The sequence below is a fragment of the Vidua macroura genome, chromosome 7 (genome assembly GCF_024509145.1).
Source record: "Vidua macroura isolate BioBank_ID:100142 chromosome 7, ASM2450914v1, whole genome shotgun sequence".
In the NCBI taxonomy this organism is placed as follows: domain Eukaryota; kingdom Metazoa; phylum Chordata; class Aves; order Passeriformes; family Viduidae; genus Vidua; species Vidua macroura.
Window position 1 is genome coordinate 26,709,685 of NC_071577.1, and position 18,379 is coordinate 26,728,063.

General features: G+C 45.2%; 1 protein-coding gene across 7 annotated transcripts in view; it reads left to right on the forward strand.

Annotated features, from left to right (window-relative positions):
- The window catches only part of BIN1 (bridging integrator 1), a 90,434-nt gene that overhangs the window by 54,144 nt on the left and 17,911 nt on the right, over positions 1 to 18,379 (forward strand). For 4 of the 7 annotated variants that reach the window (XM_053982406.1, XM_053982408.1, XM_053982407.1 and 1 more), the window contains 4 exons: positions 4,182 to 4,267; positions 5,609 to 5,684; positions 7,737 to 7,819; positions 15,180 to 15,330. In XM_053982406.1, coding sequence (XP_053838381.1) covers positions 4,182 to 4,267; positions 5,609 to 5,684; positions 7,737 to 7,819; positions 15,180 to 15,330 — 396 coding nt within the window. Of the gene's footprint in view, positions 1 to 4,181; positions 4,268 to 5,608; positions 5,685 to 7,736; positions 7,820 to 10,484; positions 10,536 to 15,179; positions 15,331 to 18,379 lie in introns of all 7 variants that reach the window. The other 3 variants (XM_053982405.1, XM_053982409.1, XM_053982404.1) reach the window with 2 other exon arrangements.

Below are 18,379 nucleotides of genomic sequence, written 5' to 3' on the forward strand. Positions count from 1 at the left end.
AATTGCAGTTTAGAAATGCCTCTCACCTTATGAAGGCCCTGGGTTTTTCCCAGTCACTTTATGACTTTGGGTCAGGTAAAAGACTCAGTAAAAGTATCACATCAGTAAATCTTGGGGAAAGAACAGCTGTTAGCAGCCCTGGTTAAGATGCTGAGCAAAGGGAGGAAATTCATTCTTGATTGAAAGGAGAAGGACACATGGCAGGCTGCCGGGCGCTTTTCCTGTGCCTCTAGTGACCCTGCTGAGAACTACCTGCACAGTTGTGGTTCTTGACTGGTCTGTTTGACTGGTGGTTTTCCTGGAGGACTAGAAAACAGGTATGGGAAGTTTCTCAAGTCACAAATAAATATATAAATCTATCAGCTCTTGGACATTTTTCCTCTTCTCAGACTTGGCTGTGGTGACTGCTATAATAGCAGCATGCACAGGCTGCCCAGAGAGGCAGTACCTATGAGTGTCCCCTCATCCATTGCCTGTGGATCTTAGACAGGATACCAAGAGTCACTCCATAATTTCACTGTACTGGGTCACTTTGCTCAGCATGTGCAAGGGACTGTGTAATCTTTCCACCCACTGTGGTGCGGGGGCGTTAATCTCCCAGTACATGCCATTAATATATTTGGTGACCACAGATATTTTCAAAACACTCCCTTTTATTTAAGTAATGCTATTGCTGACCCTAATTTTTTGTTTCTATCTGTGTTAAGTATTTGGGGTTTTTTTCTTTGCTTTTTTCTTTATTTTAATTTTACTTTTGGTTGGAGACTAATAACAACAAAAAAAAAAACCCTAACAAAGAACATTAGTTGTATTCTGAACCAGTAGGTTTTCCAGCTTGCCTTCACAAACATTAGTAGGTAGACAAAAAAAGGCTTCAGTATTTACATTTGTGTGATTTCAAGACTGAAGGTGTTCATGACAGCCCTAAATCTCATTAACCTCTTGATAAAACTGGGAGGGCTGATGTCACTGGATTTATTGAGAAGCTTAGAATGTTAAGCCTAAAAAAAGTCTCCTTTTACCAGCAGCTGTGTTGCTATCTCTTCTTGCCTGATACTTTTACAGCCTCCATGCAAAAATGGGGTCAGTGAGATCTGGTGTTTCTATTGTAAAGCAAAGTCCTTCCCTCCAGTGTGCAAGCTTCTGGCTCTTTAGGCTTTTAGCAGATAAAAACAAAAACGACACAGTGGGGATTTTTTGTGAAGTCTGCTGTGGGAGTTGCTATTGCACACTCCTAGTTAGAAATGTCAGTGACCGTGCTTTTTGAAACAAAGAGGAAAATGGCTTAGAGCAGCAAATTCTTGCCTTTTGACTAAGCTCTGCTGACATGTTTAATGCAGACTAAAAAGCAATGTCCTTGGTGCTGCAGTGATAACAGAACAATATCTCTGTCTGTAGGAAAAAGTCAGCAAGTTGAGTCCTTCTGAGAGGCAGGTCTCGTTGGGACTGGTGGGACTTGAGCCTGGAGAGAGTTTTCCTGCTCTCTTCCTTATCCCTGCCTCTTGGATATCTAAGCTATTTACTGAGCAGTGCCTAATTACCACAGTTCACAACACAGTCTTTGAAGTGATATGATCACCAGACTGCCTGAAAGCACCAGGCTGGACATAACCAGACACTCAGGAGGGATGTGTCGTAGTAGCAGAAACAGAGTGGACAAATTGTCCCCTGTCACAACTGAACTGGTTGTGCTTGGCACTGTGAGCTCTGGCTAGGTGGGAGCTCAGGAAAGTATTTGTTGTCCATCTCCTGTTCAGACCTTCCCCCTTTCAGGCAGGGAGAGGAGAGAAAGATTTTCTGAGATCCAATATCATGGGTGTGGGCATTAAGTCCTTCTGCCTCAGTTTCCCCTCAGAGTGGCAAGGATGGCAGCTGAAACAGAAAGTGCACAGATGTGGCAGTGGGCTCTGCCCTGGATCCTGTCTCTGCCTGTCCCCACCTCACTCCCTGAGCTGGCTTTTTCTCTAGAAGGGCTTGTGACCAGGCTGATGTCTGGCTTTAGCTCTGGCTGGAAGCAGTCAGGGCTATCAAGTGCCAGGATTCTGGCTTCCAAGCAAAATAAATCCCACTTGTGAGAAGGTCCCTGGGCAGACTAAGGACTGAAGAATTATTTCAATGCTCTACCTGGGGATGAGAGCACTAGCTGAGCCACAGGCCCTGCTCGATGGATCCCTGATTCCTACAACTACTTTAGAGTGAACGTTGCCTGTTATTGGCTTTGCTGTTGCCTTAGGATGTAACAATATTCATGCATTGCTTTCTGGGTTCTTTGACCTTATAAACAAGTAAATGAGAGAGGGAAAAAATGTTAATGATATTCATCACATCTGAAAAGCTAACAGCATTCAATGATGCCTCATCTCCCAGCTTTCACATTTCCTGGGTTGATTCTGGTTCCAGTATAGTTCAGAAGTTAGAATAAGATAAAGCCAAAGGGTGGACTTTTTTTTTTCCCCCTTTCACTCCCTTTAAAATGGTTGCATTAGAAACATTCACTCATAAAGGTGTTTTAAGGCAGAATGAGTCTCTATGAGGATTGTCTTTCATTCAGCATAAACTGTGTCTCTGTTTAAAAGACTTTTTGTTTGTTTTGTGCAGACCCTCTTGAAATGTTGAGTTTTTCAGTGAGTATAGCAGCGAAACAGGGGTTTCTGGGTGGAAGCATCATGACCCCTTCTCCCCTTGCCTGTTCCTCACCAGGACTTCTTAATTTCTGAATTAACCTCCCAGATGTGTCGTTGTATGGAGGAATCTTTTTCCCCTGGTCTTGAGTACAGAGCCTTACCCTTGCCTCTGGTAGCAATGAGCAATCCTTTGACAGGTGAAGTTAGCTGGAAAGTAGGAGCTCCTGTGGTTTGCTCTTGAGTCAGGAGAGAAATGGAGAGTGAAAGAATCCTACCCTATATAATGGAGAGTGATTCCTTTGAAGAACAAGATTCAGAACTGCAGAATACTTTTAAGCCCTTTCTCCCATCATTCCTGTCACTATATAACTGTCACTAAGGAGGAGTAAGCTGGATTTCTTTAATAAAGCTGATACAAAGAAGATCAAATTTGATTTCATAGAAGGTGCAGGAATATGACTGCAGGCTGGTAGGGAGATCCAGCTTCCACAGCTTGTGGCCTCTTTGCAGAGGCCTGTGGTGTTGTGAAATTCCTGCTGTTGTCACAAATATAGACACTTGTGCTGACCTTCCAAATTGCTCATGCAGGGTTTTTTTTTCCATTCTACATCCTACTGCGTGGCAGAATGCTGTGCTGCTGTAGATTACAAGATAGAAACATTTTAATTAGAAAACTTTAAGTCAGGGCACTGAAAAGAGAAAGAGGCAACCTAGGACAGATGTAGGAAAGGGCATGTGCTTGTTGCTGGTTTCTGCTGTCAGCAACAGAAACCAGGAGCATCCTTTTTGTCACTGAAACCTGACAGAATTGTCCTTCAGTGTTGGGATCTCTGTGTCTACGTCCAATGAACAGATCAAATTTAAACTCTCATCTGGGAGAAGGAGTTCCATTCTGGAGTTGGGGCCGACAGGCAGTCAGGGATTGCGCTTGTGTGAGACCACAGAAACCAAGACGTGCTGCTGAAGCCCTGCAGCCTGGCCTCCCTCTGGCACAACTCATGCTTTGCATACCCTTCCTTGCTTCTCCAGTCAGCTTTGTGGGAGAACCATATCGGCCAAGGATGTAGACCTCCTCTCTTCCTCATAGGAGACGGGGCTTTGGCATGACCTTACCTCAGCAGAGAGTTCCCGAGAGGGAGGATTCTTCTCTAACGCCATCTGGGATGGATTTCAACTCTTTCTGAGATCTGGCAAGGGACAGAGATCCCTATTTACCTTCATCTTTATCCAAGTTGGAGGCTGAACTGCCTGACCAACTCCATTCAGTTTTTGAAGCCAGGGAAATTTAAAGAACTTGAAAAACATTAGTGGTTGTTTGAATTACTTGTGAGTGTATAAATGGTAAAATCCATTGAGAGAACCTGAGAGGAACACATTCAAACTAAAGGGTCACCTATGGTGCAACCCTGGTTCCTGGGAGACTCATTTGGGATGCTGGTTACTTCATGCCAGAATTTTGCCTGGTCTCCCAAAGAAGTCAGAAGAGTCACAGTTGTTCCAGCCCTGCAGGGTACTTGTCTGTTCTGGAGCTGACAATCTGCCTTCTCTGTTGCTAAGGCTGAAGAGGAGTTAGTAAAGGCTCAGAAGGTGTTTGAAGAGATGAATGTTGATCTGCAGGAGGAACTGCCTTCACTATGGAATAGGTGAGTGCTGGAAATTTTCCCAAGGGCTGGTTGGAAGGAAATTAATATCCAAGCTCTTGGATCACAATTCTTCTTAGCTTAGACTGTGTGTCTGCTCTTTTTTTTTTTTTTCTGGATATCTCTGTCTGCCCTAGGATTCCCCCCAGCCACAGGTTCACTCTTATGCATTACTTCATGATTTTCCTGAAAAACAAGATTTTACCACAAAGAGAAACTGTATTTCTCTGCTTTGTCTGCTTAATCCCTTTGCCCTACCAACTCTGCTCAACTTTCTTGAAAGACTTGAGAGACCATGGGTTTGCCATACTAGTGATTGTGGTGATGAAAAGGGAGGTGAAATAAAGACCAATATTTAGCTTGGGGGATGAACTGTAGGGCAGCAGAAGCTGATTTATGGGGACACCACAGTGGAAAACTGGCAAAATCTTCCTAGCAGTGTCCCAGTTTCTTATTTTTAAATGTGGTGGTCATTTCCAGGTTGACAGTGCTGGTCTGTGGGGATTGAGAAAGTGGGCAGCAGTGGGGTGGGAAAGCAAAGTGCTGATGTCTGCCTTCACTCCCCTTTCCAACAGCCTGAGTCAGGGCTCTTTGCTCACAGCAGCCTGCAGGCCTGGCTGGGGAAGGAGCTGGGGGGGACAGAGCCATCTGGGTGGTTCCCTGTGCAGAGCCCTGGTGCTGCTGGCCTTGGACAGCCTCTCCCTCCTCTGTTGCCCCTTCGGCTGGGTGCTGGTAGAGCACTCTCTGTTGGCAGCTGGCAGGCTGGTTACAGGCAGCTGCTGGCATTTTGAAGCGCCACAGGTTTTTCACAGGCTCCTGCTTTCCAGCTGATCCTTCTGCTTCCCTGTTGCTCTCTGTACTATCCTTTGCTTTCTTACTCTTTCTGCCGTGAAGCAAACAGTTCATGCTTTTTTTGATTCCCTGGTGCTAAGGGACTTCTGGATGAATTAGTATCTGTCCCCCTGCTAATTCTCCCAGCTCTGTCTGCATCACAGCCTCTATCCTTTTTTTTTTTCCCATCTTACTACTGCTGGTGCTTCTCCCCTCCCCCCACCTTCTTTTGTATTTTTTATTTTTTTTCCTCCCCACCCTATACCTCCCTCTCCCTTTACCCAGCATAAATTCAGATCCTGTCCTGCTCGGTCACTTCTTTCCTCTGGACTTGTCTGGCCTTTGCTCATTGTTCCATTTCCTTGCAACCCTCTCTTCTCACATGTACCATATCTGACAGAGTTGAGTTTGCATGGGAATGGTGGGTGGGAGGTAGCAGAAAGGGCAGGATTGAAAGATTTTGAGAGAGCACTGTGTCCATTAAGTTCTTCTGTCTTGTTTTTCATTTGGCAGTCGTGTTGGTTTCTATGTCAACACATTCCAGAGTATAGCTGGCCTAGAAGAGAACTTCCATAAAGAAATGAGCAAGGTAAGGCAACCAACAGCTTATCCTACTTACTGTCTCTTCACTGTTAATAAAAGAAAAACAAAACCCAAGATCCAGCAAAGAAACAAAACTCAAACAAAACCAAAGAAAAAACAAACAAAAAAACCCAAACCAATCGAAAACCCCCCAAAACCTCAAGCTGAAAAACAGGTGTAGAAAATGTCCCTATGTTGGAGCATAATATAAACCCTTAGCTGTTTTCTGAGCCACCTGGGACAAAGGCAGTCTGACATAGTAATGTAAAGGGATGGAGCACAGGGAAGAGACCACAGGGCTATGGGCAGCAGTGGGGAGTTCATGTCGCTTGACAGCACTCATTTCCAGATCCACAGAGGAAAGGGAAGCCACTCTTAGACCTATCTCTTGCTGCCATTTTTAGTTCACCTGTATTATGAATCTGTGACCTATAACCTGGTCAGGCTAAGCATGTTTTCCTCCCCCTCTGCTGCCTGGCAGCCAGTTGCTGTGTACCCTCATTGTACCCAGGTGTGGGGTTAAAACCAACAGGGAGTCTGCAAGTCGTCTGAAGGCTGAGACATGCCTCACTCCAGTCCCTCAAAAAGGCTCTCCCCCACAGTACCTCTGTGCTTCGGCTTCTTTCCTGCCCTGTGACCCAAAAGAAGGCATTTAATTACTTAGTGTGGGCTTTGTATGGGCTACCAGTGTGCCTTGAGTTGGGAATCACAACAGAAAGCAGTGCTGGCAAGCCAGATCCTGGTGCTGTGTGGCAGCACCCACAGGAGACCTCAGCACCAGTCTGTGGGAAAGGCCCCCATTGCCACTGTCATTTACAAATATGTTCTTATTCTTTTGGTTAAGAGCTAGAGAAATCCTGAATTCCTTAGGTCTGTATGCTGCTTGAAAAAGTAAATGTAGCACTAATCCTGAGGTGGGACTGAGAGCCCAGCTGGAAAACCCTTATATCCCCTCTGCTCCCTAATATCATCCTGACAACAAAACAGCCACTAAGCAACAGGAAACATTATAGTCCTTCAACTCCCAGCAGTCAGGGGCCCTCTGCCGTGGTGTAACACATCAGTTTTGAACCCTGCTGACATTTTATGGGGTATTTTCCAGTCAATAGCCTGCTCTTCTCCATTGAGGGATGAGCTAAGTGTTAAGAATAGGAGGATTGTTATAATTACTAGTTTGTTGCTGCTAACTTACATTCGACAAAACATGGGAAAGATGCTTGTTAGACAGGAATTCTCTTGTATGATTTTTCTTGTCAGGATATTTTCTTTCTTGAGAAATTTTGTATGAGGGCAGGGCTTTTGCTTTGTTCCATAAGAACCATCTGTTTCTTATTACTGCTACAGCACCCAGTTAATTGCTGGTGTTGCCTGCACAGTGCCTCCAACCTTGATTCCATGGGATCCCTCCTCCTAGCAGTGATAAATCCGGTGTCTTGTCTTGTTCATGGATTGGCAGTTTTGGAGTAGGAGTGTCTGGAGTGACTGTTGCAGCCTTCAGTGCCAGGGAGAGTTTAACCCCTGGTGTTGCATTTCTGCAAAGACATCCAGGTTCTGCCCAAGCCTAGATAGCCCAGGCAGCTGGTGAAGTTAAGGGTTGTTCAGCTGAAGGCCAGCTGCCTTTGGCTCCACAGTGGAAATGGCCATGTCCCAAGCTTTGGTGAGCAGGCCTGAGAAACAGCTTTTGGCTACAAATCCCGAGTGAAGCTCCAGCTGAAGCATACAGATCTTAGGTAAACAATCAGCCTGCTTCTGCAGTGGTACCTGGCAGCACACTGGTGGGCCCAGGTGATAGGGAAGCAAAGAGGATGATCTGTAAGGAAGACAGAGCATTCCCAGAAATGCCAGCAGCTCTTTGACAGCTCAAGTGCTGTAGCACTGCATAGCCCACAGAGAAGTGGAAACAGATTTAGAGTTGTCCTCTCTTGGGATAGCTGAGGAACTGTGAATGTCCTGCCACAAGCTTGTGTTTGGTCAGTCTGTGCAGGCCAGCCCAGGCTCTCTTCTGCCATCCAAGCTTCTTTCTCATACTTTTTCTGTCTTTTGTTTTTGTATTTTGCAGTTGAACCAAAATCTTCATGATGTCCTGCTGGGTCTAGACAAGCAGTACTCAGGCAACGCCTTCCCTGTTAAAGCACAGCCCAGGTCAGTAACTGTGGGTAGTGTCTTTCCCTCAGCAGGGGAGGTGGGACAGGGATATCTCTACCTGCCCAGGGGTATTGAAACCTCCAAGCTGTCAGTTGCAAGTGATTTGCCCACCTGCCAGTGCCCTCCTGAGGCTTCCTAGAGCCATGCCCAAGATTACACTTGGCACTGCATGATGTAATCCAATACCTCTTACCTTTCTAGGATAGCATTTGGAGGCCTATACGTTCACTAGGTCCTGATATTTAGGCAACTGACTCTCAGCTCTGCTTTTAAAATCTAATTCCAGCTACTGAGCTGCCCTTCTTTCTGGGTCCAGTTGCCCAGTCCTGTTCTTTCCCTCAGAAGCTCCCACCATGTACCTGCAGTTTGTCAGCTTGAGCACCAAGAGCCCATTTCCCCAGCCCCTTCTTTGGCCCTCCAAACTTGGAATCACCATTCTGCCAAAGCCTTATGCCCATCCTGTTTACCCAGCTGCAGTGAGTTTCTCCTTCCTGTGTGTTGTGGAAGTAGCTGCAGCATCACTAATACGAGGCTTCCTGAACTCAGAGCACTTCCAGTCCGTGTGTGTGCAAGGAGTGAGTGTCCTCTGGGCCTTCAGTTTTCTTTGCTCAGCTGGGTTCTGTCTTGTATGTGTAAGTGCAACTCTGCACATTCCCTAGCACTGAGAAGGGAGGGAGGGGTTGGGCTCTGGATTAGGCTGACTGGCTCCCATCCAAGTGCACGAGTGATGAAATAGTGTTGGGCTCTGGCTTCCAGCTGCTGCTAATCCCACATGCTGGGTGAGCAGGAGCACAGCCCAGGTCCTCAACTGGTGTGTTGATGGAGGGATGTGGTGAAGTCAGCATGAAGTAAGGGCAGGCTGTGGTCTGAGTGCATTGGTTTAGGAGTAGATCAGCTGTTGAGACCTCTGTGCTCCCTTGTGTCTCCTCCCAGTTTAACCTGTTGCAGTCATGCATAGATGACTTCCATGTCGTCTCCCAGCAATTCTTCCTGTGTGGTGTTTGCCAACTCTAAAAAGAGAGGAGGTTTGAGTTGAATTTTGGCCCCTGAATTCTGGATTGCTAACAGCAGATTTGAGTAATGTGAGTTGGAATGCTACTTGTGAAAATGATGTCTTCTTCCCAAGTTACCATGTGGTGTCTGTTGGTCATCACAACCCAACCAGACTGAAGCCTTGTGAGTTGGTTGTGGTGCTCATCCTCTTGCTGCCATGGGCTTTGTTGTCTCTGTTAGCAGCATCCTCCAGGAGCCTTGGAGGAGGATGAGGTAACAGGACCAATGAAGCTGTAGCTATTGCTTTGCCCAGCTTCTTTTTCCTCCTTTCTCTCTTCCTTGAAGAACTGATTGTAGGCAGTAGTAGCAACCTGGCCCATCTCTGTACAATTTCTGCCCCCCCACCCCCACACTGATAGCTTCCTCTGGGGCTGTAACAATTGTCTCAGCTGCAGTTCTGTGCCCTTTGGCTGGCTAGGAGACCACGTGGCCCTAAAACCCAAAGCTGAGTGCATTTACAGTGGTCCCTGTGTGGGCAGCAGTCTGGGTGCTGCTGCTTCATCACCTGCATCTCACCTTCATCTCACCTGAGGTGCCAGACCTGCCCCAGAGTGAATCTCTTCCTCCTGAGCACAGTGGAGCAGGGTGTTGTAGGAGGATACAGCAAAGATTTGCTGGGGTAGTTCTGCAGTGACCAGGAAATGCTGTGAGGCACTTCTGTGTCTGCTGCACATCTGGCCTCTCATTGTGGTGCAGGGCTGAGATGAGAGTGTGCAGGAGGAAATAACCCTCACTCCTCTGATTGTGATCTCACTCATCTGTTGTGGTCTGCAGTAGGAGCAGATGCTTCCCTGACCCTTTTCTACTGGGAAGGGGATTGGAGATTGATACAATGGCAGGAAATAAATGAGGAGGTGTGAGAAGAGAGGCAGTTATCTGTGCACATCATTATGGCATTCATGTGAGGCCCTACAGAAATACTACTGTGGCTGATATATCTGCAGCTGGCAGTGTAGCACAGTAGCTGGTGTATTTCTGGGAACCTCAGATGAATATTTGGGATTCGCTTCTGAAAGAGTTCGAACTCTGAAAAGCCTCTGAGTTCAGGGCTCAGATGCTTAAAAGACTGAGGAGATCTGTGGGATTATCCTGGTATGATTGGGCAAACTGGAAAAAGATGTGATAGGAAAGCTGCTGAGTTGGTTCCATGTATAAGACTGCACAGACTACATAAGAAAAGAAGAATGCGGAGCTTGTTTCTTTTGCAGCAATATTCACAGGGGAGAGTGAGGAGCTGTGAAAGGACATTAACAGTACTCTGGTGGTCTGTACAGTTTCCTTTTCTTTCTTCTCCATTTGCACCCTGGCTCCATATTCCAAAGTGCAGGGAACATTCTAGTTTGCTTATATGTATATATATATATATATATATATATCTTTGGCAGGCATAAAGAACCTTCTTCTACTTTCTCCAAACCAGACCATAGCTTTCTAGTAATGAGGGGAAGTGTGTTTGTGTGTGTGTGAGAGAGGGAGAAGAGATCCTGTCATCTTAATTACAGTGAGTTTTGTGGCACCAACTAAATGGGTACTTGGAAGCTTAACTTTTCCTCCCTGGTTTGACTGTGCCATCCTGTAACTGAAATGATTTGCGTGCCATCCTCAACAGAAAGAAAACTAAACTGTTCGCCAGGCTGAGGAAAAAGATGAGCAGGTACCGGTATGGAGAGCAGCATTTCGATACATGTTTCATTTAGTTCCTAAAACTGGAGAGGCTGTTGCTGGACTCTAACAGCCTGGCACGTGTTAACCCTGTGGTGGGAGAGGGGTCCTTTGCATGATATGATGTGTTTGTGGCCTGCTGGGTCCTGCTGAGATCTCTCTGTGTCTGGATAATCCCATTAACTGCTTGTGTGCCTGGTTTGAATCCTTGCTTCTTTTCCTATCTAAGAAGGCAGTGTGAAAACTCAGGCATTGTCTGTCCAGTTGTTTTTGTGTGATGGAAAATGCAGTGCTGGGTTTTCCATGGGAAGTATAATCTATTTTGGTGTTTTAACAGCTTCTAGTTTTACCTAGTGGGTTTGTCCTTTTGAACAGGTCTGAAATGCTGCATTCTCATCCCCTGCCTAGCCAGGGAGGACCAGTAGGCAGGTCTTTCACACTCAGAAGTCCTATCCTATCTACCTGTTGCAACTGGGAGAATGATGAGGTGGAAGAAAGATACTTCCAGCTTTGCTCCTTACTTGCTCTGTTGTTGAGAATCCTCACTATCTTGCTCTGTCCATTTAAAATTTTGGGCAGGATTGGAGGAAAAGGAAGCCTTTTGGCTTGTATAAAGACTAATGTCTGCATCTTGCCTTCAAAACAGTGATGGCATTGATTAACTGGATTGCTACAATGCCTGGAGTTACCATAGGTCAAGGACTCTGACAAGAACATGCTCTGGAGCAAAGTAGGAACTGCTGCATATTGGCATGGGAAATTCCTCTGATTTTTTTCTTACTTTTTGTGTTGGTACTTCCTCCATAGGATCCTTACAGGGAGAAAAAAAAATTATTATCATCAAGATGGTGTCCTGCCAGCAATAAAAGAAAGTGCTGGTGGATTGGGATCCTTGTTTTTCTTGATCTGGTTTCCCACTGACTAGGGCAAGTCATGCAGCTCTTCTCTTTGTGTCTGCTGTGCATACTTTGTAAAGTGGGAAGTTGGAGAGTGAAGAGTGGTAATTTCACAAGGAAGCTGATGGGCAAACTTAGATATTTATATCTTCAAATGCAAGTAGTAAAGCACTATATTGTGTTGGTACTATTCTGAGGTTTCCTACTGTAGGAAAAAGAGGATTCACTGGAGTACTTCTCTGGATGTCTGTCTCTGGTCTTGGTTGGACTGGTGTTGTATCTGTACCAGACAGGAGGTCTAAGATTTCCAGTCACTGAGAGTGGATGGATTATACACCAGAAGGAACTAGTAAATCTCCCCCTGATGAGTTCTACTCACAATGGGCTCCTGCTCTGCCTTGGTAAAGTCTAACTGCCCCAGTAGTTAAGGTGCCTCACCTGGGCTCTGCTGGGGGTTTCTGCTGTCAGAGCAGCTGCTGGGGTCACAGAGAAATGTGCAATCCCTAGTGCAGGGAAGGAGGATCTGGAACTCGGTCAGTCTTTGATCTGCAGCAAGAATGTACATTTGTGCCACCATATGTTTGGGTATGTAGGTTCTTTTTTCCTTCTTTCTCCAACCAGCTCCTTTTAATTTTTTTTTTTTTTTTTTTTTTTTTTTTTTTTTTAGTTCTAAGTAATTCTCCAGTATGCTCTGGTGGTAAAAAATTAATTACCTTTGGCTAAAAGGCCCAGTGTGAGCCTTAACTGAGATGCCAGCCTTTTTTTTCTTTTTTAACTTGAGAACTTGACAGGACATGACTGATCTGTTTTTACCATATTGGAAAGTAGGTTTATCCTCTGATGTAGGATTGTTACAAGTGCAAGGGAAACTCATCTGCAGATGTTACTCTGCCCTTCCAGAACAAATGAGGCAGCACCATGGGAGCTCAGTAGCACTAAAAGAGGCTGGGGGATTTTGACTTTCCCTTCAGCTGTATTAGATCCAGCTCTCTTTCCAGCTCTCTGTTTGCAGAAGAAAGTTGACACCCCTTTCCTTTCGTTGCCCGATATTCCTGGAATTGGCATCGCTTCCCATTTGCTCATGGGAAGGAAAAAGACAGAGCAGTGACCTTCTTGTTTTGGCTTGCTTTTACTGTGGTGCTCGTGTTTGGTCAGTAGGTAGACCCCACACTCTTGCTTTTTCCTGTGTTTCCTGGAGCAAGTAGTTATCTGGAGACCAGACTTTGCTCTGTGTGGGCAGTGTGTGCTCCCTGGGGACGTGTGAAGGACAGAGGATCCTGGTGACCATCTCACTTGATGCTGGTTGCACTGGCTAAATTCAGCAAAGTTGCAAAGCAACAAGTGCAGGAATGAAGGTGCTGCTCAGGGGCTGAAAAAGGCTCAGCCAAAATTAGCACTGGCATTTTCCTAGGGGGACTGGCCAGCACATCAAACAAGCTGTAAATAGTAGTGACTTAATGAAGGCTTTAGTGTTGGGCCTTCACAGCCCAATGCTTCCCCTCATCCTACAGGGGCTGACTCACATGGGAGTCTTTTACCAATATATCTCCAAGTTAAGTCACTGCCAGGCACTGGAAATAAGTCACTGCAAAACTGTTCCATGGCCTTTAGAAAATAACCCTGAACTCCTTTCTCACTGGGAGAACTGGCCTTTTAAAGTCCCTAGAAGGAAAAGTCTACCCTTGTCTTGGGAGGCCAGCTGATAGGCAGTAGTCCCAGTATTCCCAGTGTAGTCTGGGCATTTGGGAAGTTGTGGCACTCTAGATGTAGATCACTGTGTCCCCCATTTTCTCCAAAGTGCTTTCAACTCCAAGGGAGGTAACATGTACTTGTTTTTCCCTCAACTCTGGCATTAGAGGATGTTCTTTGATGTTTCCTGGTGACTCCTGTTTAGATCAGGACTTTACCTTCACCCTCCAACAATTACTACTTTCAATCTGTAGCACAATTTCATAAATTTCTTTACAGACCCCAGGTATTGAAGTGATTTCTGAGAACTTCTGAGGAAGGACACTGCTCAATCAGACTTAAGAGCTGCAGGGGTTGGCATACATGTTCTTTAGTCTCTCCTCCTCTCTTTTCCTTCTTCATGTCCCTCTTTCTCCCTTGGTGTGTGTGCCCCTGGTTGAGAGCTGCTGGCAGAGAATGTCATTGGTTTTGTTGCATCATGTTGGTGTGCTGCTGGCATCAGTGTCATCAGAAGTATCCAACCTGCATGTGGACCTGAGAAAAAGTGCTTTGTGGGGAAATGTGTGTGTGGGGTGTGGATATGGGGGGAGAAAGTTGGGGGAATGGGTGAGGGCAAACTGAATGAAGAGGGAATGGGATGGGGAGCTTGAAAGCTGGAATGCTGAGCAGGGTGAGATGCTTGCTTGTGAGAGGAGTTTGTTGAAATGCCTTGCTATCCCTTCTTCCTCTTGCTATCCCCCACTTGCAAACAAATGTTTAGGAATGAGGCCATCATGCATGTTGGCCAGTGACCACCACAACTCAGGCATCCAAGTGTGAGTGGGTGTACATGTCTGAGGCTCTGGGCTCTCCTGGGACAGAGCAAAGTAATAAATTACTTGATCTCCCTGCAGGATCTGCCTTGCTTTAGTGCTGACTCTATGCCAGGATTTAGTGTCTCAAGTTGTAGGAAAGGGTCTGTTTCTTTCAGCTTCTCTCAAGGCCTTGAATTTCACAGGAACTGTGACTTTAAGTGGAGTCAAATATAACTCCCTGTAGATGAGGTTGCACAGCCCTTTTGCAATATGCTATGATATTATATTTTCATCTGTGTATGATTTTGCCAAACTGTAATCACTTCTGCTAAATTATTCTCCAGCAGTGAATTTTCCCTGTTGAAATTCTCTGGTAACCAACTTTTTACTAAATTTCTCATGATTCTGTATTTTGAAGCAGAGACTTGACACCCAGCCAGGGCACGCCTGTAGGGAAAGGCATGTGCCTCTTGCCATTCCTTTGAAAAATCTGGCCAAATCTGTCCAAGCTGTGAACCAACAAATGCCAGTGGCATATGCTTCTTGCATCTTAATTTCCTGAAGAATCCCTCTTGACTGTGTGTCAGAAACAGTCTTGGAATAAAGACCAGCTAGGGAGACCTTTCCTAATAGAGAAATCTCTATTAGTAGGCAGAGCCTCACTGTTCCTTTGCTGTCTGGAATGATCTCCAAAACCTCTGGCTACTTTGCCTCTCTACTAGCTTATTTAGTTCAGAAAACATCAAGGAATAAGGTATTCTGTGATTACAGCCTTACTTCAGGTGTTGTGAATCTATTAGTCATAACCCATGCAGACATTATTAAACCACCACACAGAAAAATTCTAATCTGTGGCATTTAAAACTAAATGAGCAGCACTGAACTCCTTTCCCCATCTGCTTCCCCAGTATTAAAGATTATAATTTAATGTCAGGCACTTATATGAAAATCTAGCAAAATTAAGGATGCCTGGTTGTTTTGTTTTTCTGTGTTTGAGGCAAGTATATAAATTCTGTAGGCATTTAGTGAGTAGCCTGCTGCGAAGTAATGCTGCTGCAGTGTGTTGGACTGCAAGTGACTCAACAAAGATGCTTCTCAGGAGCTCCAAATGTCTTCATTGCGTATCTGGGCAGCAAACCAAAGAGATAATGGAAGCCACTGATCTGTGCTGGTTAGCACAGCTCCTCCTAGGCCTGGCTCAGACTTCTCTTTTTCTTCCCCTCTCTCCCCCTGTCTCCCCCTTTCTCTCTCCACTTCCTTCAGTGACAGCACCCCAGCGAAAGCAAATAAAAGCCCCTCGCCTCCACCAGATGGAACTCCCATCACCAGCCCTGAGACCAAGACTGTCAACCATGAGCTGGAACCATCCACTTTGGAAGCACCTGGGGCAAGCATCCCAAAGTCACCATCTCAGGTAGTGTCCCCATGATATTGACCATGTCTCTGCTGATGGCACAAACTCTGTGAGTCAAAGACATCCATCAGTTGTTTTTTTAGACCTCATCTTGCTGCTGAGCACACAGAATATCACATGATTGTTGTTCTCTTCCACTGGTTCCTGAGAAAGTTCCTAAGAATGCAAGTTGCTTATTTGCCATCTTTCTATTATAAGAGCTGAGTGTCTTTGAATGGTTTCACAGGGGGAAAGCCAGTGATACTTTTTGCTGTCTGATAGGATGGCCAAGAAGATCCAGGGAGGAAGGAGTTGTAGCTAGGTGAGGAGGTTTGTTCTTTACATTTGAATTAACCTGTGGAGTTCAGTGGTCCAGTTTCTTCTCAAGAACTTCTGTAGTTGAGAGAAAGATTAAAATGAAAAAGCCTAATATTATGAGAAGAACATCTGTACATTGGATGATGTTTCACTTTGCTATCAAGTTGCAATATTATGCTAAAAAAAAAAAAAATTATATTTTTATGCTAGGAAGAAATTAGGTGGGTTCCAGGAAGAAGATAATCCATTGTATGGAGTCTGAACCTTCCATATGGCCTTCATTAGGCCTTTCCTTGCATAGGAAATATCCAGCAGCATGTTCAAAATAGTAGATACAGCTACTCAGCATATCATCTATGTGTTTTACTTTGGGAAGATAAAACATTTACTTCATCTTCTTGTCCCTCTGTTGCTGAGTGGGGGAAAAGCATAGTAGGGAAAAGCAGTAACTAGGTTAAATTTACGTTGTATTCCAATCCTTGTATCTCGGTAAGTGGGACCCTAGGAGAAGTCTTCCAGGAAGAATTAAAGCTAAGAGGGGTTCTGGCCAAACTGGTAAGAAAACCCACTGCCTCTGAAAAGAGATGGGTGCAACCCAGAACTTCCTTGGTGTTCCCATGCATAGCAGTGTGATTCCAAATCCAAGCCTGTGGGGTAGTTTTTCTCCTGTTTCTAGACAGCCTCTCACTATATTGTTCTTTCCACTGCATATTTGATTTTTAGGATTATTGAGGGACAGGAAGAGGATTGTGTGGCAAAATTTCTTTTCCAGCCCTGTAAGATGTGTGGATGCCTGGCAGTGTATTTTCCGGACTTCTCCAGGGTCTCTGGACAGCTTGGCAGTGCAGAGCCTAACCATGGCTTCAGCACCAACCTGGTTAGAACCTGTGGAGTAGGCTGTGTGTATGGGGGAGAGAAGATAGGATATCCAGAATTGCCCTTCTGTTGCAGGTTTCTGGTTTTTTTTTCTTTTTTTTTTTCTTTTTTTTCATTTTCCCCCCAGAAATTTCCAGAACTTGACTAAAATTTGGAGTGAGAAGTCATATAGAGATTTATGAAGCTGTTCACAATAGTCTTCACTCACCCTGCCTGTGGACTCATCTTGCTGAGTTTGGTTTCTTCCCTTTCCTTTAAATAGCACACATAACCCTTTTTTTTGCCAGCCTGCAAGTGCTTTCTCCTTCACTTGCTGCCTGCCTGCCTGCCTGCAGGAATGGGGCCGGAGGCACCCCTTGAGGAGCAAGCAGGATACTCCAGCACAGCCCTGGCATGGATGGGCCACGGGCAAGACTGAAATGACATTTGCAGCGAATGCTGCCACCGCCCGGCAGCTCTTTCCCAGTTGTGTTTAATTCATCCCCCAGGCGTCTTGAAGAGAAGAGCTCCACTCCATATTCACAGTAGCTGCTAAGAGCTGGAGCTGGCTCCAGAGGCAGGGAAGACAAAGGCAGGAGTTTCACTCTCAGAGCCGAGCCTGGTGTCTATATGGATAAAGTCTAGAAACCAAGTGTGTGTCAGCTTGCCAGGCAGCTGGGAACAGTGTCTGCTCTCTCAACAGTGCCCAACTTTAACACTGAAATCTTCACAGGTGGCATTACTTTTGACCTATGGGTAAGTGATTTGTTCAGTGGTCCTCCAAGGGAGGCTGAGGGGCCTCACCCTCTTTGGGAGGATGGAGCACAAAGCAACAAACAAGAACAATTCTCTGGCCTCTTTGTGTCTGAAATATCAATGCAGAGTGTAAGCAAAGGCTGTGGAGAGAAAGACAAGACCAGGAGTGGTTAAATAAATACTAACTAAATTTCGAACTGTTCCCTATACAACCCAAAACAACCTCAAACACTTTTACTGTCATTTAATTTTAAAAAACCATTTATTTCTGTCTTTTGGAAGAAGTGAATGCTCTCAGCTCTCTGCAGAATAATTTGATGATGCTGCAAGACTTCAGGGGATCTGGGAAACTTAAAAGGTTGGACTTCTGCTCTCAGTTACACCACTGAAACTCTGTAATGAGACACTTGAAATCAGTGCAACTGTGTGGAATTTGAGCAGATAAAGCTGTGTGAGATCCAAGTCAGCAGAATAATTTTAGAGGATTTGTTCTATTCTAGGCAACAAAGTTGTTAGTGCATGATGAATTTATGAGTATAACCCAATGTCAATATACAATCATCTTGTCTTTGAAATGTGGTTTTACATTACTGTTGGAAGTAATGCTGGACAGTGTGGAAGTGGCCATTTCCAAGACACTGTTGTATTGGAATGAAGGAGACTGACTGTCCATATTAGGGGAATAAATAGTAGAAGAGTTGTGATATTTTTGACTTGAGAGTTAGCAATTGGAGCCTTCCATTTCTGCAGAGGGTGGTTTTGTTCTGAGAACAGCATTTCCCTGAAATTTCTGGTCCCATTTTGCAACTGGCAGGCAGGAGGTTTTCAGGAAGGGATTGTTCTCAGGGAATGTGGACACACCACCTTCTGCAAACAGTGAAAAGTTGGAAGTGAATACACTTACTTCCATTATTTCCCCTAGCGAGCTATTCGGGGGGAGAAAAGTGTGCTTTCATACACAGTCACTCTCTAAAGTAGGTTAATCCTGTAGAAAACTGGGCATGTCCTTAGAAATCTGAATAAAGGCTGTGTAGAACTCAGTTATGTGCTGGATGAGTGTGAACACAGGCCTAGGAGTAATGGATTTCTGTGTTTCAGATCTGGTCTTAACACTGATGCACTGGGTGCATATTGTCAGGTC